The sequence below is a fragment of the Opisthorchis viverrini genome (assembly GCF_000715545.1).
Source record: "Opisthorchis viverrini unplaced genomic scaffold opera_v5_230, whole genome shotgun sequence".
Classification (NCBI taxonomy): Eukaryota; Metazoa; Platyhelminthes; class Trematoda; order Opisthorchiida; family Opisthorchiidae; genus Opisthorchis; species Opisthorchis viverrini.
This window is the reverse complement of record NW_008751885.1, coordinates 575,774-602,937: the sequence shown is the minus strand read 5'-3', so window position 1 is coordinate 602,937 and position 27,164 is coordinate 575,774. Positions and strand designations below refer to the sequence as shown.

Genomic DNA, 27,164 nt, shown 5'->3' with positions numbered 1-27,164 from the left:
GTCATCCGATGGGGCCTTCAAAATTATACCATATTGCTCATCTGAGATTTGATGTATGACTAGTGGGTGGATCCTCTTATTACACTTCTTGGGAGATCTCAATCCTATTCCGCCCTGATGCTGCATGTAGCCGCAAGTACATAGATTGTCGCCTTATTACACTTCTTGGGAGATCTCAATCCTATTCCGCCCTGATGCTGCATGTAGCCGCAAGTACATAGATTTTTTGTCGCCTTACCCCTCTAATGAAAGACTCCGTAGTAGACGCACTTTTAATAAACTTTGCGGAAAGCGAAGTTACCGATCTAGCTGGATTCCAGCCTTCAGAACGTTGGTCTCAGGTCGATGTTGAAAATGATGATTGTGCTTTGGTTCTTCCTGACAGTCCGGTTACACTCACATACGTTGATGATGATGAAATTATGTTGCTGCACAAACGGGTGTTCCAAGAATCGTCAGCTATCTAATCAAATGAAATCCTCGTTTCTTAAACATATGCCGACTAGTCCTGTTTCAAACGAGTGTTCCAAGAATCGTCAGCTTTCTAATCAAATGAAATCCTCGTTTCTTAAGCATATGCCGACTAGTCCTGTTTGCCGAAATATATACTCCAACGTCTGAGCCTGCTGAAGTTGCTGATTTCGCCGGATCGGCTATCTTCCCGGATATTAAAGGTCATTGTGCTTCAATCCACAAGTCTAGGCGTCCAACACAGCTCCAGTCTAAGTGCGAGTTAATCACACTGCTGATCAGCCACTCGTGGTCGAACGGTTAAGTGTTCAAACTACTAGCGGGTTCGAGACTCTTTGGAGTTTCGTGAGATGCGTACTGCGGATAATTCCCAATAAGTATGAAACATCTGTACAGTGCTTCTCGGCTTTCCAGTATAGATTGGATTTACTTACAGGAGGAAATCCCCACACAGTTCCAACCATTTGAGATAAAAGTTGTATTGTCTGTTTAGTGTCAGATCTGGTGATCAAGCTGTTATGACAACTACTGCAGAATCGAAACGCACCACCAGCTGGGGACGTTCTGGATTCCAAAACTGACGCACTTTAGGGTACAGAAGCGCGACACAAATCAATGGGAAAACTAACTAATAATGTGAGGGAAACACGATCATCTGCTGCTGTCGAAGCATGACCAAATACAGCGCACGTAATTACTGACTGCTCTGTGGATGAGCCAGCAACTCGAGAAAAGAACGAAGTGAAACGCGTCTGAAATAAAACACCATGGTTAGCAACAACAGTCTGGGGGAATGCTTCGGGTCAATAATTAACTATGTGTAGCTTTTTCTCTCTGGTACATAGTCTAAGGAAGCGGTACCAAGTTTTCAACATTAGCTTCGTGGCTCTAAGGACGGTGTGAATTTTATCTTTAAGGCAGCAGTGCATTAATTTCTTGCTCTGAGATCAACTACCCGCGCCTTACCTTTAGGTCAGTTATCACACGAGAAACTGATAGAAACCGGTCGGCATGGCTACATAATAGGGCTTCGAACTAGGGCCTGGTGACTGCTGTGGTCATCGATTGATTGAACAAAAAATAATCCTCCAGCAGCGAAAAACTTACTCCCGTTTTTCTGTAGGACGTGGTTCCATTAAGATAACTGGTCAAGATCGAATTGGGGAGTTTCTTCTCCGAATCATTTTCCCCTTGTGTAGTCATTGAACATGGTGAACTGTTGCGGAACCCTCCTGCACTGCGCTCCCATCTTCTCGCTTTGTTTTCGACCCCAAACTTGTTATGGTAGCGAGCAGCGGTGATTCGTACCATTGGTGCTCGTCCTCGCTTGGCCGTTCGATAAGCAGTCTGCAAATGGTACTCAGCCAGTTCAAGTGGGCTTTTGGCATTAACCTGTGGGTCTGTTGACAGTGTGGGTTTTGATAACGGTTCCCCGTTGATTTCCAGCAGAATCATGCCCACCGATAGACCACCTTCAATGCTTGCTGGGGTGTTGGGCACGAGATCGGCTATGGTGACAACTTCGGGACCTTCTTCATTGGGTTTATAATCAAGTGGTTTGAAGACACCACCCTCCCGGGGGTAAATGGCTGGCTTTGGACCCTTGGGACCACCAGCGAGGCTTAAATTCTGACCAGAGTTCACAAACGAGTTGGAGTAGTGTTCTATTTCGTTGTTCTTGAGTTGTTGAAGGTTGTTTGCACGTTGTATATCATCCATGGGGAATTTCGTCAGAAAAAGACTGAGGCCTAATTGTTTGTGAGTGCTTGGAATGTTAGGGTCGAGAACAACGCGAGTTACTTTACAATGATGTAACACATCAAACAATGACGGAAATGGAGCTGCCAGATTGGGAAATTCACGTTCATTTCTATTTGTTCTACCTTTGTCTTCCATCAAGTTTGATTGATTGTCCTCTTCCTTGGGATCCGGGACTCCCATAGCTACTTTTTGATTGGTGACTGCTCTTATTGTTGGCTTCATTGCTGAGGACAATGTAGGTACAGTTTGAGCAGGTTCGTCGTGTATGTCTATAGTTGTTGGTAGCGCGATCTTTAAATGCGTAGCGTTTAGTGATTGGCCCATTGTCGGCAGTTTTGCGGTCAGGGTAAACTTATTCTCTGACGTAACAGCAGTCACGTCCAAAGATCGATGATACTCATTTTCAGATGTGGTGTACGTTGGGTCGTCTTCTTGGTTTGTCAGTCTGGATGGCGACGTCGACTTGATGTTTTTAGCCCCACCTAAACAGCAATATCCAGAGAATATCATGTATATGTTACCCGGCTGTTTTTCAGACAGAAAATATATGTTTACAATTTGAAACATCAAACACAATGGTACCCTGTGCGGAGAGAAGATATTCTCCGGAATTTGGTCGAGTTGCTCCCTATTCTATGTAACACTGTCCTTTGCCCTCATTGCCTTGATCGCTTGTTTTTGATATCCAAAGTCTGGTCACTTGAATTTGTTCCAAAGCATGAATGGACCAGAATGATGACCCGGTGAAGACACGCATGGATTGCCTTCAATGTGTCCCCGAGCAGAAGTCTCAATAAAGCTCTGTCCCGCTAATTGCGTGGTGCTATGATAGACGTGGTCCTCTTGGCATATTTCGCAAGTCATACTGACACCCTCTGCTGTTTAACAACCCTGCAGGATTTTCCGGCAATAATGAACGCGGCTACCGCGATTTTAACTCGCAATTATCGAAAAAAAATTACTTACAGGAGTGGCACCTCACTCTTGTAATTTCTCCCACGGTCCCGAAAGGCATTCTTCACCAATAAGCAGATTTGGCACGGGCAAGGACATTCAGTATTGCTAAGATGCAGTAGAGGCGAAACTTCAGTTTTTCCTTTTTTGTTATGAACTCACCGCGAGAGAACTACTCGGACAAGAGTCGTAAGGATACAGGCTACGAGATCTAATATTTTTCTGTAATAAGTTGACTTCTTGTGGTTTGCTGTGATTGACAACGGATATAGGGCCACAGCAAAAACATCGCTCACTGTTGTGGCAGTGTGGCACAGAATCTATATTTACTACCGTCATACAATCTTTCGGCATGCGCCTTGCAGTTTCCGAGTGCAAAGTCGTGCTTCAGAACCTACAGTCTCTGAACATACACCTTACAATGCGAGGAGGATTACTGGAGTGTGTGGATAATTTTACACGCCTTGGCAATATATCTGATGAAGTCAGTGCAAGAGCCTCAAAGTCCCGGATAGCATTTCCTAATTTGCGTCACTTGTGGCGTGAAAAAAAATATTATTTAGTTCGAAGCGGCGAATGTACCAGGCTACAGTAAGTCTTGTTTTATGTCTACGGGACGTGGCTTCCATATACAGAAGCTTGAAACATAATTAGATGAGCTTTATGGTTGTACGGCAGTGAAGCATCGGTCTCAACACTGATGTTGCTCTCTCCCATGACAATGGTGACTGTCCTATATGGACGACAGAACGTCACAACAAGCGCCCAATAATTCATAAAGTTGAAGCATGACATCATGATTGAAGGTGGTGGGGATACACACACACACGATATTGTGAGGCAGTAACCATAGGGAAATGCAGCTAGTACAGTGTACACACCATCAGTTCACTTTGTTCATACATCCCATTTACTGTGCACAAGGTCATCGAGTATCCTACGTTTGGACGCAAAAGGGACCACTGTAATTCTAGAAGAAGCTAGATACTGGGCAGCCGGTTCTGCTCAGGACAAACCGGATACATGTTCCCAAAGACGTATTCCGTTACTGCGGCTCCTCAGTGTTGCCGTATCAGTCGTCAAAATAGGTATCCGTTCGCACCAGTAATAAACCCCTTTAACTCCAACTAAATAGGGCGGTTGATAGCGCGTTCTGTAATAAAGGGGAACTAAAAGCCTTGCGCGAGATTGAACAGTTGTCTCACAGTGCATCCGTTAGTCTCCTACAATGTCTAGTGCTTTGTGAAAATTTTGTATGTGTCCGAGTAACAACCTGGGGTTAGACTATGTCAAGAAATTGAAATTTGCAGGCAGACCATTCGTCGCTGCTCGTGCTGACGTTTTTCATACCTAGTTTGCTACCAGACTACCACTTTACCGAAGGTGACCTATCACTCTGAGGGTTACTGTCAGTCTTTTGCAAGCTGACCGAAAAGCCACGGCACATCTGCTGAAGAGGGACACGATAGGGTGTCCACGGCATATACCATATGGGCCAGCGTAACATGCCTTCAGGACTGTTGTGAACCCGAAACACCTCATCAGACAAATCTACGCGAGAGTATTTGCGGAAGCAGTGAATTCGCAACACTCTGATAGACCGGCAAAAGGTAAGTAATGAGATAAGAAACAGGTCAAATTGTTGCGGCTCAGCCTGTCAGCTGTGAGCTGGCTACGCTTGGTTAAAGAATTGATGCATATCTTCTTACGCGTCTCCGTACCAGATCAGCTGTCTTCCGATTCACTGGGAATCGCGGGTGCAGCAACCCATGAGTACAGACATATTTAGTACCACAAGTTAGTTTTACGTGACCCCATTTACGCGCTGGTTGATGGAAGATGGTAATTGCTGGTGCACCGCGACATGTAAACAAACACTATTTCATCCTTACAGTGTCTTAATTTCTTAAGATGCTTACTGGCATGCACACACTACTGATAGGGTTGCTGAATACTCTTCATTAGTCCACTATCAGTTTCATCCAACTTGAAGCCACTCAGATAGACGTAGTCCATGAGTATCCATCAGCTTATGTTCTACCTGAGCCCAAATTGGAGGCCACTCGGGGAGCACGCACATGTGAAGATCACATTGGTGTTAATGGGAGGCTCAACTAAGCATCCCACGTTCACATTATTGCCCAATGGTTGGTAGCATTACTCGGGTTACTGAGCGGACTCGGACACGTGGGAAGTAACCAATTAGTTTGAGGAACGGTAACTGACAGAAAGCTGCGAGAATGGCCGACAATACTGTGTTAAACACTCACCGCAAGTAACTGACGAAAAGCTCTCAAATGGAAACAAAAGCCTAAAAGGTTGTTGATTAACTCACCAACGGATCTCGGGAAATGATGAATTCCGTTTTCCCCTTTTCGACAGGGTACATTTGGCGTTGGTGCCTCCATGTCCGCAGTGGGCTGTTGCGTTACCGTAGTTACGGGCGGTGTCATTTTTCTCAGGGTTCCGGTTCGTGAAGGACAAGCTTTTTGCTGGAGAAGAAGTGAGACAAACTGAGGAACATCTCTAATAAACCAACTTCACAATGGGCCCAAAAAACGGATGATATTTTGTGTGACAGTCCATTTTGTTCACTTCATATTCTTTTTTTGCAGTCGGCTTTATGTACTTGCTAAAGCCAATTCCAGAATGCTGTGTGTGATACTCGCCATTCATGGTGAGTAAACTATCGAGCCTAACCCACCTTTACCAAATCAAACTGCCTTTTCCGGCGACTGTTTCTCACTCCGAGTATTTTTATCCTCACAAAGTTCCATCTTCTCTTATTAACGTTTAAAACAACTCGGAGACGAATATGTCATTCCAAGTCCTGTTTGCACACATGTCCTCTGTGCTATCGTGCTAAAGACAGTCTGAAAATTAATGAACATACGTTCCTATTGCCACAGTGCCGTATAATTTTGGCATGCCTAGTCTGGTACAAACTATGTGCGTGTCATTGTCACTTTTTCGTTCAGTCCACGATATCCAGGAAGGGATAAGCTCAAGTCCCCTCTGGAAAGATCAGCACTGTAATAGAATATTTATGCGAGACAACTTATCAGTTACCTGAAGCACTTTTTAGTTCTAAAGTCATCAGGGGTGACGTCAGTTCTGCTAGGTTTATTCAGCTTGAGTTTCCAAAAGAACGTAACCAGATCTGGATACATCACCTGGGACAAACCGACTTCAACACCTAGCTAATTCTTATTTGGTTTGCAATGGTGAAACTGTTTTAGTTAGCTGTGGATCGTTCGCATACTGAAATCATCCATTCCTGGTAAGATCACCTCAAACTACCAATGACATGTTTTCGTCTGGAAAGAACTTTTTTCAGTGGTATGCAACTCCACAGATTAGCTTCAGTAGATCTGTTGTTATAATGCATCTCCAGTGGGGTTCGACTCTATCTCGCTTTTTTTCTAAAACAACCCACCCTTGAAAATAGCCATGGTGAGCAATCGCTGAACGTCCGGTAGAGGACCTTGACCAAACTGGCTGGCCATCTGGAGGATATTTTGATCCTCACACAGCTGGCGATCACCCATATTTTACAGTTTTGGTCTGCTGAGCAAAAGCACACATGAGAAATCGGTGCATGAGCACCACAGCCTGATACCTCTTGGAGTGAGAATTTGCTTCTCCGTGACAATTTCGATTGTTTGGATTAATGATCGTAAGGATTCGAATTTAAAGCTAACCTGATTGAACCATAGCAAAATGACTTTAGTTGGGAAGGTAGTCTCTATTTGCGTTGAGCAACCGTAACACACTTACAGCCGAGCATAAGTCCTAAGACATACTGTTCGATGAGTAAGTGGTCAAAGCATCTATAGTAGGAAGGGTCTTACAAGTATCTTTTTTGACGGAGGCAGTCTAATAGCAGCACACAGCGGAGCGACCAATGGAGACAATTCAATGCAAACAAGCACTTCTGGCACCATTCAAAAGCGCTGCTTAAATTTGAGACGAGGGCCATCCCCATGGAACGAAAGGTTTTGCCATGCAGCATTAATACCTCGTGCTGACCGTGTCCGTGGCTCGAATCAAGTACCAAATGGAAGGTTATATCTTGGTAGGCACACAAAACGAACCTCTGCAACTTACCTGCAGTAAATATGACACGCCTTGAAAGGTATGTGGTGAGTATAAATTTGGTCTAACAGGTTGTGTTGCCTTCGTTGGTGTACCCACAGGTCTGTCCTGTTCGAGTTGCTCCGCGTTGCGGAGCTGGTCCTACGAACAGCAGTGAGGCAGAAAGCGGATATGTTTATTAGTCTTGACTCGAAACGAATCAAGTATGCGAGTGCTGACTAACTTTTATGTGTTATTGAAATTTGCGTCGAGCCAGGGTATTAGGACAAATTAAAACACTGGGCCTAGCTGGAGAAGGTGAGTAAATCTGATTACTTCATTTCATCACTTCCAAGCAACACTTCCAATCCCGCTTGCAATGGTACAAAGGCCCGTGTGTTCTTGTGTAATATACACAGTTCTCTCATCCCGAAGGTCACGAATCCTCGGAACTGGCTGACAGCTAGAATATAGAATTGCTACTCTAAACTGCGCTCACATATTACCTCAATGACATTGACGCCAACTTTTACTTCAAAATCAACGGTTTCTGAGTGAATACCTTGTAATTCACCCTTAGGTGAGCAGCTAGATTGACTGATTTGATCATAAACAAACCTTATGGGCCAGAGCGATCCATTCATGGGTGGGGGCATCGCATCCCTCGAGTTACCTATGTGAGGCAAACTGAAGTGAATCTATTTCTTGGCTGGGGACCTCACAGAAAACTGAATGAAAAGAAATGTGAAAAAGGACCTAAAATAGACATAGAAGATGAATTTGAGTATTTAACGTCATGTAATGATTCTTGAAGTTTCTGTTGTAGGTTATGAACCTCAAGTGGTAAATTCGGGGTGCGTCTCGAGAACACTTGAGAGACAACAGGTTGATCACCACTACGTTTTTTAATCACTTAGTGAAAAATACATCTTGGAGCTGGAAAGACGCGTTTTAAACGCCAAGCCGTGTGGACGAATTCCCGGTGCTTATCAAATGAAGAACAGGAAGACTCTTTAGGTGGATAAAGGACGTCTCACCAAGGTATGGACATGGCACTTCCGCTGCGTTCATACACGCTCAGCCCAGCCAGTTGGACACATCCAACTGAGGAGCCAAAATCCTGTTTTATCTACCCATGAATTTTGATTTGGAAGTATATCCCGGCTGTGAATTCACTTAACTTTGAAAGCCTGAAGGGCATGGTGTGGCTTGTTGTTTGTAACCATCGTACAATACATATCGCACAAATCACAGCTTTTTCCCTAGTGACGGAACACTATGCTCTTTTGCAGTGCTTTAGATTTCTATTCCCACTGCTGCTCAAACACTCGTCAGACATAAAATAGCAGTGTAGAGCTCCAGGAACTTTTGGCGTAGATTAAATTTACATACAGGATGAAAGCTCATATAAAGCATGTGAATCATGTGAAGCATGTGAACCATGGTCCAAGAGTGCATTCACTGAGCTATTTAAAACATGAAACTATTGAAGACTTTTCACCAAGACTGAAGAAGCACTCCATTGAACGCCTTGAGGTTCTCTACCATACAGAAGAGTTCTATGGTTGTAACCATCTGTATTCTTCGCAGAACCCTGACAAGTTTTCAACGCGATTAACACACCGCTGAAGCAACCAACACAGTGAAAATTGGCTGTCGAATGGTTTGCCCGTCCGTGGGTACACAGGCAACAGAATTTCATGATTTTAGGAAGAATGAGTATAAAAGTGTCAATACGATTTGCTCACCCATTGGACTGTTCGTTTTTTTGCTCACCAGCAATAAATATTCCGGGGGTAAAAAAATGCTCCTTCAAGGACCACGGTTCCTTTCCGGGGGCCGCATTAAACTTTGAACATTGGTTTCACGGGATGTGACTAGTTGCGAATTGGACAATATGACAAAAGAGACAATGGACTAGGCTAGGACTTACTGTTAAGTGTTTTAGCGGTGAAGCGCACCGAATAGAAAATGGGCGTGCGGCCGCCTTATCAAAATTAGAACTATCTTATTCGTCGTATGAAACTTAAATGAACAGGTTACTTTATATTTTCCGAGTGTAGAATTAAGAAAATTGATGTTAAGAAACAAACCGATCGTGGGCAATTTAACACTCCACCACGGTTTAGTAACTTTTCCGTCACCTAAGTGCTGCTCAGCACAGTGACATGACCTTAGTGTACGAAACGCTCAGGAGAATGTTTAATTGATCTTTCAACTTACGGGGATCGTATCTGAGCCTGTTTGCGCCGGCCTTGCCAAAGGTTTTGAAATTGCATTTTGCTTGGTTGTTTTCCCTCGGGACATGTCTATCATTGTAATGGGAGAACTTCGCTTATTCCTGGTCTGTGGTGCAAACAAAAGCTTTGCAGAACTGAGTCCTGAAGATTGATTTCTTGTTGATGTGCTTACGGGGGAGTGGTTGTTCTGAATCGGTTGTAGAGTAGGATGCTGCGAATGATGTCGCACGTCGTTCGATAAACTTTCATTGAATAACAGAGGATTTCCGATTGTTTTGTATCGAAGTATGTGTTTTCTTGCCCAGACTTTCTCTAGCTCACTCATACATTGCTCTGAAGGCGTTGAGCTGGCACACACTTGTGACTGCTTAGGAATCTGGAACGTCGATGGGGACATATTTGGATCTCGTCCCTGTAGGTTCGCTGCCTGTCGGATTGAAACTTCACTGCAGGACTCGACGAGGTGAGCTGAAGGAGGTTGCCTGTTAGTTCTATTCAGTGTGGCACAGTCAATGTTTTCTTGGCTAACCGGCTGGTTGTTTATGGTTGATTCGGTAGGGTTCAAAGTGCCCGACTCGTCGTCTTGGTACTTGTAGGCCCATGGCAACGTTGTCTGGCGTGATTTTAAATCACGCGTTGTGGATGAAATACGGTAAGTTTGTAGCGGAGGGGTTGGGAATTGTCTTCCGGGTATTGATGTGTTGAAAACTCCAGACGGAGCTAAAGACCAGTTGGAGCTGCTGTGATGCATATCCTGAGGTGCAGCTCCTAATCCGGTAGGTGTTGATCCACTGAATACGTGTCTGTCTAGTGGTCGATAATATGGGTTCACCCAATTCCGATCTTTTTCTCCTGTGGATTCCTTCACTCCCAAATCGTAGTGCACACGGTGAGGACTTTTTGACAGTGGTAAGTGGGCAGGGGACGGTGATGATTGTCGAAGTGAGCTTTGAGGGAGCTGGGTGGGTGTGGTGGTGCTCGTTCTGGGTAGATCTAACGTTTTACTACGGCGGAAGCTTCTGAACAGTCGGGGAATAACATTAAGTGGATTGTTGCCTTCTTCATCATTTTCCTTTGGCTGGGAGGGGATCCGAAAGAAAGGGAATCATGCCACCATAAATACTGATAAATTTGATCGACAAAAAGCGGACAAACTGCTACCGGTTTCCTCCTTTTTTGAGCCCACCAGGTAGGCACGTTTCCATACATTTTCGTTAATCCCATTTATAAATTGGACAAGACTTGTACTAGGTTAAGTTGGGCACCATTCTTCAGTTGGAATATCATAAACAGAAGTGTAATTTGGATTCCAGCTTAGTCAGCCCCAAATACCACCTCGAATTACGTTTCATCTATCAGGCTTTTGGTTTGCTCAAAATGAGCTGTAATCATTTCAGACTGGAACTACCTGGTCGCATGTCCTCCGAACACGTGACAGCTAAAAATCAGCCGCACTACAGATGTGAACGAACTGATGTTAGCTATCAAAAGTGCCCAACTAGAGTAGCCAGAACAATTCAGGGACCGCACAGAAAATAACACTTGGTTCTGTACAGGAGAGCTGTAAGGTCTGCGAAAGATCTTTCTTATGAAGTCCTAATAAAAGTGTGTCAGGTTAATATAGGGCAATCTTAAACTCAGCTTTCTGATTGAAAATATTAAACCGTTGGTCAGGGGACCACGACCAGTTGGACATGAACCTGGTCTGCTACCAGCTTATTTTCTCGAACAACGTGGCTACTTATGAGTAGTAAGTTTATCTAACCTATCACCAAACTTGCGGTGGATCTTACTGCATCTATCCGGGTTGAAAATGGAGTGTGCAGTTTGATTCATCTAACGGCACATGGAAAAATGTTGTTAGTTTAAGACAGGGGAGATTGCATGGAAACCCGGATATATACGACCTCTAAGTATGGGTTAGGCAGACCACATTTTGAACCAAGAACCACACGGTGTCTGGTGCCGCAGATTTTTACTGTATTAATCTCACTAAGCACAGTCGAATAGGATTTCATTTCTTACATCTATGTTCAAACCTTGCCGATCGCTAATACTTGTCGTGCGTTTTGTTTCCCATGAGTAGATCGCTTAGATATGTAGATGATGGCTGAACGGAGCTTCAGTTGGCTGTTGGACAGATTATGAAATTAGGAGGCCTGATACATCCGTATTAGGTTCTGTAGCATAGGTAAAATAATTTATTCAGGGAGCAGAAAAGTGTCTTGATAGGGATCATAAAAGTTGTAGAGTTACTGGCCTTCCGCTAAGTACGGCTACATTGTTGCTTGTTTGATCATTCTGATAGCAGATGAAGAGATTTCACAAACTTTATGAGTGGTTTCCTTCAACAGATCAGTAAACTACCTCGCTTGCTTCCAGCAATGCACAGGAAACGCTTGTCCTCTGCGAGCCGCACGCGTTAGTTTTTAGTGATGGAACTACCACCTTTTAGTATTAAACAGATAACTTTTTCCCTCCTTACAAGATATTACTGAAATGAAATGACTCAGGCCTCTTTGCGTGCTTTTTACATCACTGGCGGGGCAATCATATTATTGTCTCGCAAATTGAAGATGTCATCACAGAAGATATAATGTATCCAAAACAATTTTTTCTAGCGCAAACTTGCTAAATCAACAAGGTGAACGATGGGCCGAGTTTCCCGGCAAAGTTTCCTAAGACGCCTGTTGTTATGTTTGCTTCATCTCTCTATAATCTCTTGCTTGAATGCTTCTAAGCCAAGAAGATTGGAACCCAGGTTCCAGAAGTCAATATTCTCAAAAGTTTTGTTGAAAAGCAGACGAGCTGAATTTGTCATACCTTTTCCGAAAATGTGGATTTGCAAGTCTTCGAACGCATCAGCTGAACCGGGCGGGGGGTGGAACGGTGGACAAATTATAAATGAATAATTCAACCTTGCAGTTTTAATAAAAAAACAGGTGGATGATTGGGTAGAAGTTGTACCCTGTAAGCTTATCTCTGCAGTCTTCACAATCAACGACCACAAGCAACACTAAGGAAGCCACTTCCGAAGCATCAAGCAGCCCGAGACGATACTTTCTCCAAACCGTCTTGACACGCATGTTGGAGAGAAGTAGGCGACTTGTAGTCATGACCCTGAGGGCACCTGGCGTCTTAAATTTACACTTGAGTCTTCTTATGATCACTGTTTTAATTTCGACCAAAATATTATCATTTACAAGTCACAACATGCCATATAAAGGGTTAAGTTTCTTCAATCATATGACGGCTGTGAGTTGCGCGTGGTATCGGTAAATGAGACCGGACTGCTTTGTTCATTTTGCCCCACCACGTGTGGAACACGTAGAACATGGAAAAGTGATTCTCGCCTCTGTTGGTATCTCCGCAGATAAACTCCAATGCTACCAGATTGGACAGTAGATAGAATTACCTTGTGAGAGCATTTCCTGATATCATTTTCAAACGCCTACCGTATTCCAGATTTGCACTCTAAGTTGTTTTTCTCGTGAAAGAATAGGGCATACTTTCAGGCGGATAACTCAAACTGTAGGTTTTCTCGAACAGAATTACATTAAGATTAAAAAAATGGTGAGGAATAGACGATTTGAGAAAAAGTAGATAGATAAATCAAGGGTTTATCGGCTTAAGTTCCATTGATGCAGTTCAACGAACCACTTATAATAGATCGCTAAGGAACCTCGGCTGGCACGCCAAGCGGGTTCACTTACCAAACCATCGCTCACGGTTCCGATTTTTAGCCTCTATGAGATAAAGCGTATTTTTGCTAATTCTATTGGCCCAAGCACCTCGAGATTCGTTTCTGGTCCCTACAGCAAACCAAATGCCATTCAGCGGAGGTCAGAAAACTTATCCATGATGGGAGAGAACGACGCGTTTGATAAATTGTGCTAGAAAGACCAGAATTTACTGATAGTTTAGTCCTCAAAATTGATTAGCATTACATGTGATTCACTCACCCATGGCTTCTTTTTATCTTTTCCAGCCTTCACAACCTCTTCTCTTCGCCGTAGAATAAGTACGCCGTTTATTCCACTGGTTCGTGAAATCAGCAAAGGGTACTCGTGGTCTCGAATGATACGACCGGGCGCTAGGCCAACAAAACAAAGTAATTAGACTAAGTGTGCTACTAGGAAGGCAAAAACAGGCCCCGAACAAAGAGCGACCCCTACGTTGGTTTTTCCAGTGTAATAGTTCCTTAGATTGCAGGTTGCACTGGTTTGCCCCTAAAATTGGAAAAATGATTGTAACTGTCCCGGCTCCTATGCAGGGTTGGGACACATTCTACAAAGCCCACAGAAACAGAATTGGATTGGTCAAGAAACACACATATGAAGTGAACTGTATTTTAGAAGACACCCTCCTAAGCATATAGGTCGATTGGGCCAGGGAAGCCATGACATTGCATTCATATGCAATCCAGACACGGATATGTACGGTTACTGTAAACCATTCTCGAGTTTAAACCACTCGATTGTCTTCAGACGTTTGGTAAACTTAGGGTGATTCTTTACGAATTTCGATTAACAACCAACGCGCATTTTGCATCACAGACCAACCCTTGAATTTCGTCTCCGGCGATGTGAACAATTTATACGATATCGCTTTCGGAGTTTTGCGGCAAACCAGTAGACAGTAAAGTAAACCTCATTATCGACTCCCGAACAAAGCAAAAAGAAAAAATCATAAGTGGTAGCCATCCCTATATTAAGGTACTCATTGGTCGTGTAACATACGGTCATCTTTTGGAGACTTTTGAAATATAAGAAAGTGGGTTCCCACAATATCATTTTTACGATCCATTAGGCATTTGAACTTTTAATAGACTAGCTGGATTCACGAGATAGGGGAATGAAACTTGTCTGGAAATCTGTCAGCATTTATGGGCCTTGTCATCGGTATTCACATCCCTATGTTCTAAAGAATCATCCCAGTCTCCCGGAAGGTTATCATGATTGGTCGAAACCATGAGAAAAATTTAATTCCGTTCCTGGTGGTCGTTGGCTTGTTCGCTGAGCTGGGCAATTTGATTGCAAACGTTTCATCACCAATCGAGGTGACATAATCAGTGCGTTTTTGTGGAGAAATACCTGAGCTACCAACATTTTCCTCTATAGAATTCCGTTCCTACCAGCACAGAGCAACAGTCGGTATCCTAGGTTACGATGGGATCAAGACTCCGAATGCGTGCCGTTCTAAGCTGAATAAGGTAGAGAAAAATAGGGCTTCCAACATGGTTGACCGACTGCGAGGTTGTCATCCCCAGAGAAGGGACCAAAGGATAAAAAATATCCCGTGAATCTGGTGTTCCAGTAAGACTTAAAATCAGCAGAAATCCTGCAGACTACGCCTACATGAAGAGCCCGAAAATGAGCAAAACTCATTGTGGAGTCTTCAAGAGCTTCCACCGAACCTAAAAGTAGTGTCCTATCAAAAGTAATTCTGTGCTATTCATTAGCTATCTATTTGCATTCCCTTTGGTTGGTTGTTGCAGCTGAGATGAAAAATCGGCCAGTTTCAGGCTGTCCTTAAAGGTGACATCCCGCTTGTCTGCACAATGGGATCGACGGTGGATAGTGGCTTGGGGGTGGAAGTGGTTGTTTTGAGTGAGTACACTCACTGTGTCAGAGAAACTGATCGTCCAGAAAACGTGTGATCCGAGAACCACCGGTTTCAGGGTGAATCCGGATGAATCCGGAGCAGTAGGATAATGCGTACAGCTAATGTCCCGCTTGTCACCATCAAATCTTCACATTACATGACTAATCAACAGAAACCGATCATTTTATTTCGTTTATTTCATAGGACTCAAGCTGGACCTTGATTCGAGCTAAATATTGACTTTCTCAGGGTCTTTCTTCCTCAAAGAAGCTTGAAGTCACTAATTAGAACTCATGAGTTGTGAAGGATGGTGTCTCTTTAGGGTGGTTTCTCCAGTGGGGGATTTTTAGAACAGGACCTTGGATCTGTGCGTTGCATTTTCATCATAGCTGTTAATGAAGTGCTTTGAAGTACCATAGTGCCAAATACATATGGCGGCTGTGTCTTAGAAAAGCATAAGTTCATACCGATGTGGTTGAACGTAAGGAGTAAAGGCTATGTCAGTCCGTCGTCTGGGAGAGAGTTATCCTGTTACCTTTATGTGACAACTACATTGGCGTGTGTATGTACACACGTATATGCTGTGAGACAAGGTAGGTCAATCACTGATTTGACACTGACATAGATGTCAACTGGATCCAGCAGGTCACACGTGACCTGGGAAACCTACCATCAATGTACTTCATGTGACATGTTCTGAGTTATTTTTTCATATAAAGTTTCAAAAATATCCGTCCATTGTACATGGATTTGGAGTATTAGTGCACATTTACTTTATTTAAAGTGCATGTTGTCTTCATTTTCGAGTTCATTTATCCTCAGGTGCTAGAAAAATTACCACATTCACAGGACATTTAAAAGACGAACGTCAGTTTCAAATGCTTGCGACCAAGTTCGCTGTGAAAGCAGACCACCAGTTCGCAGTTAGAAGATTACTCGAGTGATCCTCAAGACCCAGGTGTGAAATATCAGGGCGCCTGGTTCAGAACATCCTTTCATGCCAGTGTGCGCGGCCTCTACATCATAAGTGAGCGACGCATAATTTAGAGTTTAATATATTGGGTCCATCTTTTCTTCTTGGATTGTGGAACAAGAAACACAATCCGAAACCGACTACAAGCCTGCAAATTGCATGTCAGCCCCACCGTGGCAGACGGACGCACACGTGGTTGTTCGCTTCACTCTTCCCTCAAATACTCTAGTCACTTGTTACCCTAATATAGACTTTCTTCCGTTATGTCTGTGTCTATTTCGCCTTACTGAAATGATGGCACTGCTCTCATCCATGGCTAAAGCCCGTAAATGAACGCAAACCTCATCAGGGTTACTGTTTTCGGCATGCAACAGGGGAAAAAATCGAGAAGGTGCCGCGCATGCTTACTAATGGACGAAGATCCCCAAATCAAATGCTTAAATTTTCCCATTGATAGCTATGATGTACTCAAGGTCGTGAACAAGTCGTCCGGATAGCGAAACACACTCTTTTTCGAATTATTTGGTTTGAATGCGGAACCCAGCTGATCATCACGTTTATGATATCCTTCAACTTTATGAGTAGTACGCTTTGTCAATAAATGCCATTAATTACCCCAAAAATAATCCTCGGCGTAGCAAACACGTGATCATGCAGTCACGCTCTTGAAAATTCAAAGCGGACAGACGCTAGTGGACAATCCTCGGCGTAGCAAACACGTGATCATGTTGCATGCAGTCACGTTCTTGAAAATTCGTAGCATGCAGACGCTAGTGGATCTTCGGGCTTCGTGGAACTTCAGCTTGAGTTTGATGAAGAATAATCACGTTTATTTTGGCGTAGGCACACAAAATGCTCAAACCGGCCATTAATGCCAAAGGATATGGCGTTATTCTACTCTCATTCTTGAGCTCAGCGTTGTCACGAGGAAAATCCCATTATTCGTCTAAGTACCGATATTCATCAAGTTTAGCCAAATTAAATAAGGGCCAAAGAGCCTAAAATCGTGAAGTCATTTGCAAAATAACTTTGATGGAAACTAAGAGCGTGCGTCTACCTAATAGGTTTCAAGAAAGGTGAAGCCAGCGATTGACCGTAAAGGGTCTTCAGCAGCTTTATGAGTATCTTATCGTGCCATAACTGAGGAACATCGTGTTCCTCATCAGCAGTGGACGGCTAACTGTATTATTAAAAACACAGTTCCAGTAGTGTCAGCGGCCTTGCAAATCATCTGCTTTGAAGTTCCACAGAATTCGCAGGAGCTAAGCAAACTTGAGGATGCACTGCTGGACCAAACGTCTAAGTCTCCCGCCAGCATTCTGACTGGTAGACAGACATGCCAAGCCCTCAAACCTCTTGCTGTCTAGCCCCTCGTCCACTACACATTAAATGACGGTTTTCTTTTTTTGGGGTAGTTTGAAGGAATGTTGTAAACCTCAAAGTACATTTCGTGCTGTAATTGAAGTCAATCTATGTTTTAAAGCCGAAATGTGTCGCACAGCCGTTTTATCCTTAGCGGAACTCACCAGCAGAGAACATCGCATAAAACTGAAGGGAGTTTCGAAACAGCCGTCTCACGGCGTGTTGTCTAAACACTTAAACGTTCGGTCAGGGGCGACTAATCATTGCTATGAATAACTGACACTCAACAGATGACGCTACTCAAACTCTCAATTATAATCACCAAATCCCATCACACTAGGCATCATTCAGTGAGTATCTTAGACGAGATGCGTAAAACTTCCATCTGGGAAATCGTCACTTAAGGAGCCAGCCAATGTGATCAAATGATCTGATTGTAGGATGAGTGCCGCTGCCCGGTTGCTGGTCAATCACAGTACTAACTGGCGGCCCGTTGCCAAACAGTTTGATTCTTTTCCCGTTGCATTAATCACACGTCTCTTATGTTACCTGTCTGCATCGAGAACCCTTATGCTTCCTACCACAGTAACGTTGGCTGACTGGTCGCCATTCATCTGTCCGCGGTAGGAGGCTCTACACCTATATGTGCAGTCAATCCTAAGCTCAGATGTCACACCTTAAGTACATTACCTCAGCTACACAGATTGTCCTCTTGAGGAAAAACTCACCGAAGTTTACGAAATGCTATTTCTGAAGTTATTTTGCTACATGTATCCTTTTAGGAAGCTGTAAGTAGTCATCCCGTATTTAAACTTTTAATGACCGAAACAGGGGAGTGCAAATTGTTTACGAAATGCTATTTCTGAAGTTATTTTCCTACATGTATCCTTTTAGGAAGTTGTAAGTAGTCATCCCCTATTTAAACTTTTGATGACCGAAACAGGGGAGTGCAAAGTCAGTGCTGCCCAAGAAGAAAGCAGTCGTCTAGTCCCTAAATTATTGCGATTCCAAACGTTGAGTATTCTACAAAAGCAATGCTAAGGAGAAAAATGCAACCAGCTTTTACGATGGAGAAAAGTAGGCGCTAAGCATTCTGTGGAAGTTAGATGAGACTTATGCGATAGCTGTTGGCATTCAACCTCTTAAACGTCGTGCATATCAATCGATAAATCTAAACCTGTGCACGGCCTCATTTTGGGCTTGTCGAAAGGATCCCACTGTGTATGGTAACGGCCACTTATAAGCGCTCATTGGAATTCTGCTGTTTTATCCCAGTTGAATCTTGTCTCGCCAGACACGATAGAATGTGCGAACTTGACCTTTTAGTTTAACCCATAATCAACTTCTGAAAGACCTGAATCGCTGAATCGAAAAAAGACGGACAATATAATGATGATTATGAAGATTTGGACTATATACGGCGGTCCAAGTCAGCTGAAAAAGCCGGTGCTACCCATTATTCAGCTAGGTCTTAGCAACACTGTCACAGACAGTCACCTGTGGTACTCTAGTAGTCATAGCACTCCGGAATGTCCAGGGTGTTGCTTCAGGTCCTTTCACATTGGTGCACGAAATACACGCAAATAGACTACATCACTGTCCATTAAATCACTAGTCAACATACTATGGTTCAATATGATGCAGCGTATACGAAACAGAGTTGGGATAGCAGTGGGAATAGTGGGCAGTCCTACAACCAAACCAGAGCCTCTCAGTGAGAGGCAACTTGTAGCACTCCAAGGCGGTGAGGAGGACTAAACACTTGATACTTAGCGTATTCGGGTGACGCGTATCTGATGGTGCATTCTAGGTATACACGTGTGGTCAGCTAGTGGCAGCCATCACGTTAGTTGGTCCAGAAATCGATTGTCACCAAAAATCACTCCTGGCACTGTTGTGAGTTTAACGCCTCGGAATATCCGTGAAGTTGGGGGTGGGTGGAGCCAAGCATTTGAAGTTGTTAGTGTCCGGTGAGACAGAAACAAAATGCACTCGCATGGCGTTTTGTGGTTGAATATGATTCAGCTTGATTCTACCCACAAGCTAATTTTTAAAAGTCACTAATAGCACTACCGCAGACTTAGCATACCGGGTTACCCAGTGTAATAAAACACTTTCGTAGTTTTTGGTCTGTAGAACCATTGTTACTGAAAGCTACTTCTAGCGCCACCTCAGGTTTAGCTATGTGAGAACTATAGAAATCTGACGCAGGTCTGTGTTGCTTGCTCTAACCACGGACGTTTTGCCGCGGACAGCTGAACTTGTTGACGAAGGCTGGGTTACCTGAATGATAATTCTAATAACTGACTAAAGTCTTTTATTCATTAGTCTACAGCCAGCGAATGTGGAAACCTCAGAAATCTAATGGGAAAACTTGGGCTCAGTTGAACAGAAATCAGAGGACACTGACCAACCACTGTATGGCCGTAGATGATTATCGAATTAAGGTCAGAAAATTATTTAACCAGAGATTATTTGCTATTTTTCTGGCCCAGTATGATATGAGTGTCGCTGTTCCACATGGCTCTCACCTGTCAGCAGGTCTGTTGCGTATCCCCACTCTTTTTTACTACATGCAGTTATCTCTTGTTAACATATTTGTGAATTTAGACCTTGACTTTCTAGTGAACGACTTCACTAGAAAGTTGTCGATATTCGTGAACAAGTGAGTAGGTGCGGTTTATCATAGCCCTTATTGGCCTACGCCATGCCTTCATCATACTCAGCAATCCTCTCAGAGGATCACTTTATTTGGTTTTTCCTGGGGTTGATCTTTATTGGGGAGAAGGAACTGTGGTTGAATAGGTAGGTTATGAGTAGCTTCGGTGAGAACAGCTACCCTTCCTAGAGGAGTGAGAAAGAAACATTTTGTGGACAAATAAAAACTAACCCTTATCATTTGCTTCCTCCTCCACCAGGCAATAGGCTTGTGGGTCATCTGCAGATCCAACGATTGTCATAACAAGTTTGATTACCTCCTCGGAACTAGTGGTTTTGGATATGTAAAGCTGGCGGATCGAAGGCTAGGAGAAATGGCAAATAGGAGAAATGTAAATGATCGCAGACATTTGAATATTTGTCTCCGTAGATGGGGTTTGTTTCATTCTGAGTATAGTGTGGACCTAACATAGAGGAAAAGGCAAACAAAGGCTCGAATTACCAGCTTCTCCGATGTAGGCGCCTGTCTTTTCATTCAAATTATGTGCACTTGACCTTCATACTGAACGTGTCTCTTAGCGTCTTTTGGAATTTACGAATCGAAACAATCTCAAGTTTCGCAACATGACTCCTTAGGTAAGTCACGTGGGTGATCCCTGTGGCATTCATCGAGACTTCTTTTTATTTCAATACGAACAGTAGACTGTCTTACTTAGCCAGTCGTTTAATATGGTTCTTAGATTTTGATACCCATTGCTTCCGTTTTACCACATTGCCTGCCGCCATATTCTAATGTCCATTTTTGTTGTCTTGGTGGACTTCATCTAACTGGACCACATAATGAAACCGATCGACAAGGAACTAAAGTCCACCGACAAACATGGCCAAGAGCGTGATTTTGTGACAGAGAATTATGTGTTTGAATTCCGCTATTTCCTATGAGATACCTAGGAATATCGGACGCTTTTCTATAAAGTGGAATCGTGTTGATGGTTTTTATCAGTATTCGCTCTTTTTTCACTAAACCACCCTTAGGCATTATTGGGCGGATAACTTGTGGCAATTTGTAAAAAGTGATTGACAGATTCTCATGTTTTCCGGTTTGACTGTTACTCATCCAAGGATAACTGAATATCAAGTGAGGGTACATCAATGCTAAAGTTTGGCAAAGCCAGGATGCCGTTTAGTTTACCTGTATTGAAACGTATATTTCCCGAGCTTAATGATGTGAGAATTTCTCAAGCGTTGCTATGGACGTGTTCAAGCTATTCAAGAGGGATACACGGTTCTTCAAGCTTACCGCTAGAGTTTCACTGCTAGACGGATCTAATGCATCCATATGCCCAGTGGCATAGCAGGTATAGAAGCGCATCTTCATATGGTAGACCCCATAGGGTCATTCATCTGCCCTTTCGCCCGATCCGAAGTTACTTCGGACCTGAGGATCTGGAGGGTCACTTGGGTATCATAGCTACCAGTGCATAACAATGGTTCCCTTAGGCGGGCTTACTCACAAAATGTTCCCCAGAAGCTCAAATCCTGGTTAACGCCAAATGACAGAAAAACAAACAGATATGAATACCACTGCGTTCCTCCGGCACAAGTTTCTTGTACATGGTTTATTTATAGGTGCGCCCTCATTCATAATCCACACGGCACTGCATACTCAGCTCGTGCCGAGCAGCGACTGAACAATCTGTCGCGACTTAGATCAAAATACTTTTTAGGGAATAAAAGCAGCCACCATTAAAAACTCATCAGTAGCTTTTGTTAATACACACTGTTCAGAAGGATACAAACTGATCAGTGGTCCGTGAGCTTAGGTCAATTGTCATGCATGCATTGATCACATTGTAGGATGGAGCCGAATGTGCGGCGAAAAACTGAATTGCACTTACCGGCTTAGAGAAGCAGTTGTCGTAAATGCGTAGCACCCCACCAACTTGCATATGGATGGTCAGTCTATAAAGTAAATCGAAAATGACAAGGTGACAGTGTGCTGTTATTGCTTTGGGCCAACATAAATTTTGTTCGAAATGATCACATAACTAAATCCAGGAGGTAAAGCGCGCGCGATTGTTAGTGGAAGCTGAACTTCAGCAGATGGCAGGAGTGTAAACTCCGCGTCCCGTTTCTTCATATGTAGGTCATGCGGATAGAATGTATCAGCTACACAGAATGACTTACAGACACAGTGGTTCTTCTGTGGGAGTATTCTGACGAGTCTTATGAGAAGTCTTATGATGAGTCTTATGGAACTCACACTGACTGGGACGTTTACTGAATGGAGGAAGGGAGGGGCTCGAGGCAGAGGTTACACGGGCAAACTAATACCCAGAAACGGATGTTTGGTGAACAGAATTTGCTACACCTGGACAATGAGGTCAAGAGTTTCAAAAAATGTGCTTGATAAACAGCGCACGGAGACAGATAGCACCAGCTGAAATCCGACCGAGCGCTCAGGACTAGAGAGCAAAAGCGCTCAAGAGGCCAGGTCTCCTGGCTTCTATTTGGCTGGATGACCCAAAAGGCTGGACTTATGGTAACTGTGGCTGTGTTTGCACTAATGGCGCTGGACATACTGGTTACCAACGAAGACACTGCTAACGGGAACATCGGAATGTAATGTAGGCGTTAGGAGAGAAGTGAATTTCTGTGATCATTGTCTTTCAGACGGTAACAGACTAAACCGTGACCAACCATGGTGCAGCACAGGGGCGTGATACAACTATGACTTCTGAACAGTGTAGTTCACTGACCGACCCAAATCGGCATTATAATATAATAAATGAAAGCCCAAGTTTTTTCAGCTGCCAGAAGACGAATACACTACTGGAAAATTTGTCCCGGCAGTCTGGAAGCACCACACAACTGTCTATCTATCACTTAAGACTAAACTGGATGACTTGTATAAAGCCACAGAGCTGTTGACGACTAAAAAAAATGAAAAACAGCGGGAATGGACGATTTATCGGCAGAATCATTCAAACCGAAGGAGACCGACACTGCGAAACAAAATTCTCAACTTAATATGCACAGTTTGGAAGATAGAAGAAGTTTCGCAAGGATTCACGATTACAACGGTAATCCCTGAGTATGAAAGGAAAGAAAGTCGACAAAAAATGGAAAACTACCTCGATCACTTGCCTAATAACAACACTCAAGACTATGGTTCGTGTCTTCCTTGATCAACTTGCCGCTTGTATCCTGAAAAAAGACATTCCTTGCAAGTAGTGTGCATTTTGTAATAGTCAAAGTATGGATGACTTATTTTGCTCCAAGGCAAATCCAAGAAACCTGTCGTGAACGGAATCCGCAGCCCTATAGTCTGTTCGTTGATTTCACGATGGTCTTCAACTGAATAGAGTAGCACTGTGCATCGTTTCGCGAACGCTTGGCTGTTAGGAAGAATTTTTGACCTTCATTGGGGCCCTTCCGCACTTGGCTAAACACCGAAGCGCAGACCTGCTGAATCACTTCCAACGGCTTCCTAATCGAAACCGAAGTGGACGCATTTCTTGACCTACCTCAATTCTGCTCCTATTTAGCAGCTTTCTGTGAGGAGACATTCTGCTACTGCAATGGCTCTATGACACTTCAACACAGATTGAACGGTTACCTGCACAGTTTGATGCGCAATTTCATTGTCCATATGCCGCTCTCTACAGATAACTGAGTGTTATTATCCCATTCTGAGGTAGAGTTACGGAGGTTGATCCAGCAGTGTTTCACTTCGGCTTAGACACAAATATTTCTAAAACTTTTATCTGTCATCAACTTATATCCGGAATTCAATGTATGACTCCACACACTCTGGTAGATACCATGCTGCACGGAGTTCTGCATTCTTGGTAGCACAACATCCACGGGTGTGACACCTGCAATAAAACAAACGAGCATATTGCAAAGGCCATTTTACGAAGTTCGTCCGGGACAACCGTTCCTGATAAATGGGTACCCAAGTTTGAGTGTATCAGGCGTTGTTTTGTTAAGATTTGAAGTTACTAGCTCTGAGGTCGATGGTTCGAACCCAACCTCAGCATCTCCTCTGCTGTGTCTACGCTTGGGCAGCCTGGCGCTATCCCAGTCCACATGCTTCCTTCAGACAACATGGCAGTTAGGCAGTTAAGACCTTTTTCTGTCTTCCTTACTGTAAGGTAGCGAGACTCGGATGCCTTATAGATCGCACTCACGGGCTTTTAGCCAATTTCATTTGCGATTGTTAAAATAAAGCCTTTCAGAAAGAATGGACCAACACAACCTCGAACACCATTCGAAGGAAAAACACTGTTGGAATTGAACGCATTCTAACGCCACTGATTAGGCCGCATGAGGCGAGTGTCTGAAACTTGCATCTGAAAAATCAAGTTCGAAGTCGTGCAGTCTCGAAATTCTATTACTCGGACAGTCTTCTGAAAGGTTTGAAAGTATGCTACCGATAACATCCGGCACTTGACAGAATAGCACAGCGGACTGTCATAAAATGGGCGTGAGAGGCCTTGAGAAGCGACGACCAAGGCATTCGAATGCAACCTCGTCTGCGTAGATTTGCGCAATACACGGAGGCATGTAAATTAGAAGTATCAGTCTTGAGGGTCACCGGTTGCTCACCGGTCCGGTTGATGAGCATAATCCTCTGGAACCAAAGCTAATTCGTTCTAAAAAGTACGTCCTCTACATTGTCATCCTAAAATTTACAACACTAACCACAGATTTAATGGAATAGCTCCTTGACACTGCGCGTGACGGAGCGTCCTGTCACGCTTGCGGAGCGTTTGCTGTGAAAATTTGAAAGATTGGTGGATGACGCCGGTACACCGATGGGAATAGAGTTATTGATGCCTGTGCTCATTGTCGTGTGATCCTGTTTAGGTGGGATAATGGACGGTCAAAAGCTTCCGCAAGTTCGTCCTCCCTCGTGTGTACTTCGGTGCCAAGAGCTCGCACGTAACACTATAGGGTTGCCTCCGGGTACCCATTCTGCGCAGGTGTTCAGTGCTTTGACCAGTGTTGACCGGCAAACTGGGTTCAGATACGGGCCGTGCATATGCATCACTACACGAAGCGCTCTTTTACCCGGTCGCCTATACAGTATTTTAATATCAAATGGGCGTGGACTAAACACGTTTGATGGTAAGGTCTCAGACACTGAACGCCAACTGGGCAACGCCCACTCACCGAGTTAGTCCAATTTTCGTGTGGTGTGTACCAAATTCTGTAAGTTATTCATGGTTTCTCTGGTCTATAGGACCTATGGCGACCATGGGCTAACAAATCTAGGGTGAATCTGACAGCGATACCGGGACAATCAGAAGATGACATGACGTCTTCGCCGTTGCGTGTGGTCTTCTCTGAAATACACGATTCACCTTTACGATGGTGTGATGCCACGCCAAGCTGTATATCGGTTACACAACTGTACATCAAGTTCTTAGACTACTCACAGTACATGTTTTAACCGACAGGAAAAAAACCAACCAATTACCTGTTATCCAGAGTCAAATCGAGTGTCCGGGACAAGATCGCGTTACTGTACAGTGTAGCTGCTTGACCTATATGTGAGTGAATGAAACAAAATAGGGAAAAACACAAACAAGCCCAAATTTTGAAAAAAAAACGGTTTGTATATGTAGTGCAGGACATTCCATTCAAACATATCTGACTCAGTAAGCTAGATGGAAGACGGTTGTAGCCGAGTGATTAATCGTCATTTCGGAGAAGCTTGGTAAACAATCGGTGGCATGTTTGGCAATTTTCACCCCGTCGACTAGTGGATGTGGTGGGAATATAAATCCTCGCTACCAATGGGAACAGTGGGACTAAATCCGGCATCCAGTGTACGTTTTGCCACTGCCTATTCTTTGATTTTCACCTGATACTCATCCGTGTTCTTTGGTGGTTTGTTTGTGCACCGCCTGTACTCAGCAATTCTGGCGCGCATATCCCTAGTTGACTGATCAATACGCCCCTCCGTACAGTCTTATCAATCTGCAGGCGCTCCTTCAAGTGCACCAAAACTTGGCGTAATGTATTTCCTTTGTAAAACGCTTTTCCGAAGTTAGCTGTATTCATCACCCTTCAGATGACTTTGGGCTTTGCCTTTTGATCCACTCTTTGTTTTTTCTTGGTGCTGAACATCACTCGTAGTTGTTGGTAGTATAAGCATTAGATTATCGGTCTTACGAAATAGCTGGATGAGCAGCTTATAAAAGATGTGGACTCAGCTGTTTGATCATAACCCTTTGAAGTAAGTTTAACGAGTGGAACCACAGTAGCCCACAGAAATTGGGTCACTGATTTCAGAGGTTACATGCGGGGCACGAGGGGTAAAAGCTCTGGTGGTCGGAGAGCTCACCAAGCTTGCCAGAATTTCATCTCTTGAAGTCATATCAGTTGTGATTCGCTGTATATCGGATCGATGTGGTTAACCGGCACATGAGTGTTAGTAGTGGTTAAGGTCTAACTGCGAATGCAATAGACGAACAAATGCGACCAATGCAAGGTGAAACGAAAAACAGTTACTCTCTCTCTCCCCCATAGACTGATAAGCGCTGTACTTGTCTGAAAGTGGAACCTAATGCAACGAGCCATATGATGTCATACATGTTACTACGCAACAAGCCAGTACTCTCATTGAGGGGCCCGTGATTCATTGCTGGTGAAAGAACGATTCCGGTAAACTAGAGGAAAATCAAAATGAGATAACCAGGAGGTTCATGATGAAGATGCCCTAAGGTCTTGAATTCGGTTTCGCCACAACTCTTTGTCGTATTACTTAGCTGAACAAGGATGCAATTGGATGAATTGGTCACGTCTCAATGTGCCAAAAACTTAAGTTAAATTTACCTAGGAGTGGTGTTTTTCGAATGTAATCATCCTATCGAGAGATTTGACTTGAAGATCATTAGGTACCAATGAGGTACTGCAGCTGACGACACCGACCTGGACTTTCCAGACCTAGTGATTTTCCAGGAAACTATAATCTCTCACCGCTGTGGCGTTTACCTTTTTCGATAAAAACCTTCCATATCATCGCTCATCTACACACAAATAGGGATGTAGATATA

At 43.7% G+C, this 27,164-nt stretch overlaps 1 protein-coding gene across 1 annotated transcript; it reads right to left on the bottom strand.

Annotated features, from left to right (window-relative positions):
• Positions 1-1,506: 1,506 nt before the first annotated feature.
• T265_08629 (hypothetical protein) lies at positions 1,507-25,929 on the bottom strand (the record flags this gene model as incomplete). The annotated part of the gene is made up of 10 exons (XM_009174491.1): positions 1,507-2,714; positions 5,522-5,671; positions 6,806-6,887; positions 7,294-7,422; positions 9,484-10,578; positions 13,463-13,593; positions 20,330-20,462; positions 21,948-22,059; positions 25,583-25,649; positions 25,857-25,929. 10 exons carry the CDS (start codon positions 25,927-25,929, stop codon positions 1,507-1,509), a joined length of 3,180 nt encoding a protein of 1,059 aa, XP_009172755.1.
• Between the last annotated feature and the right edge of the window lie 1,235 nt (positions 25,930-27,164).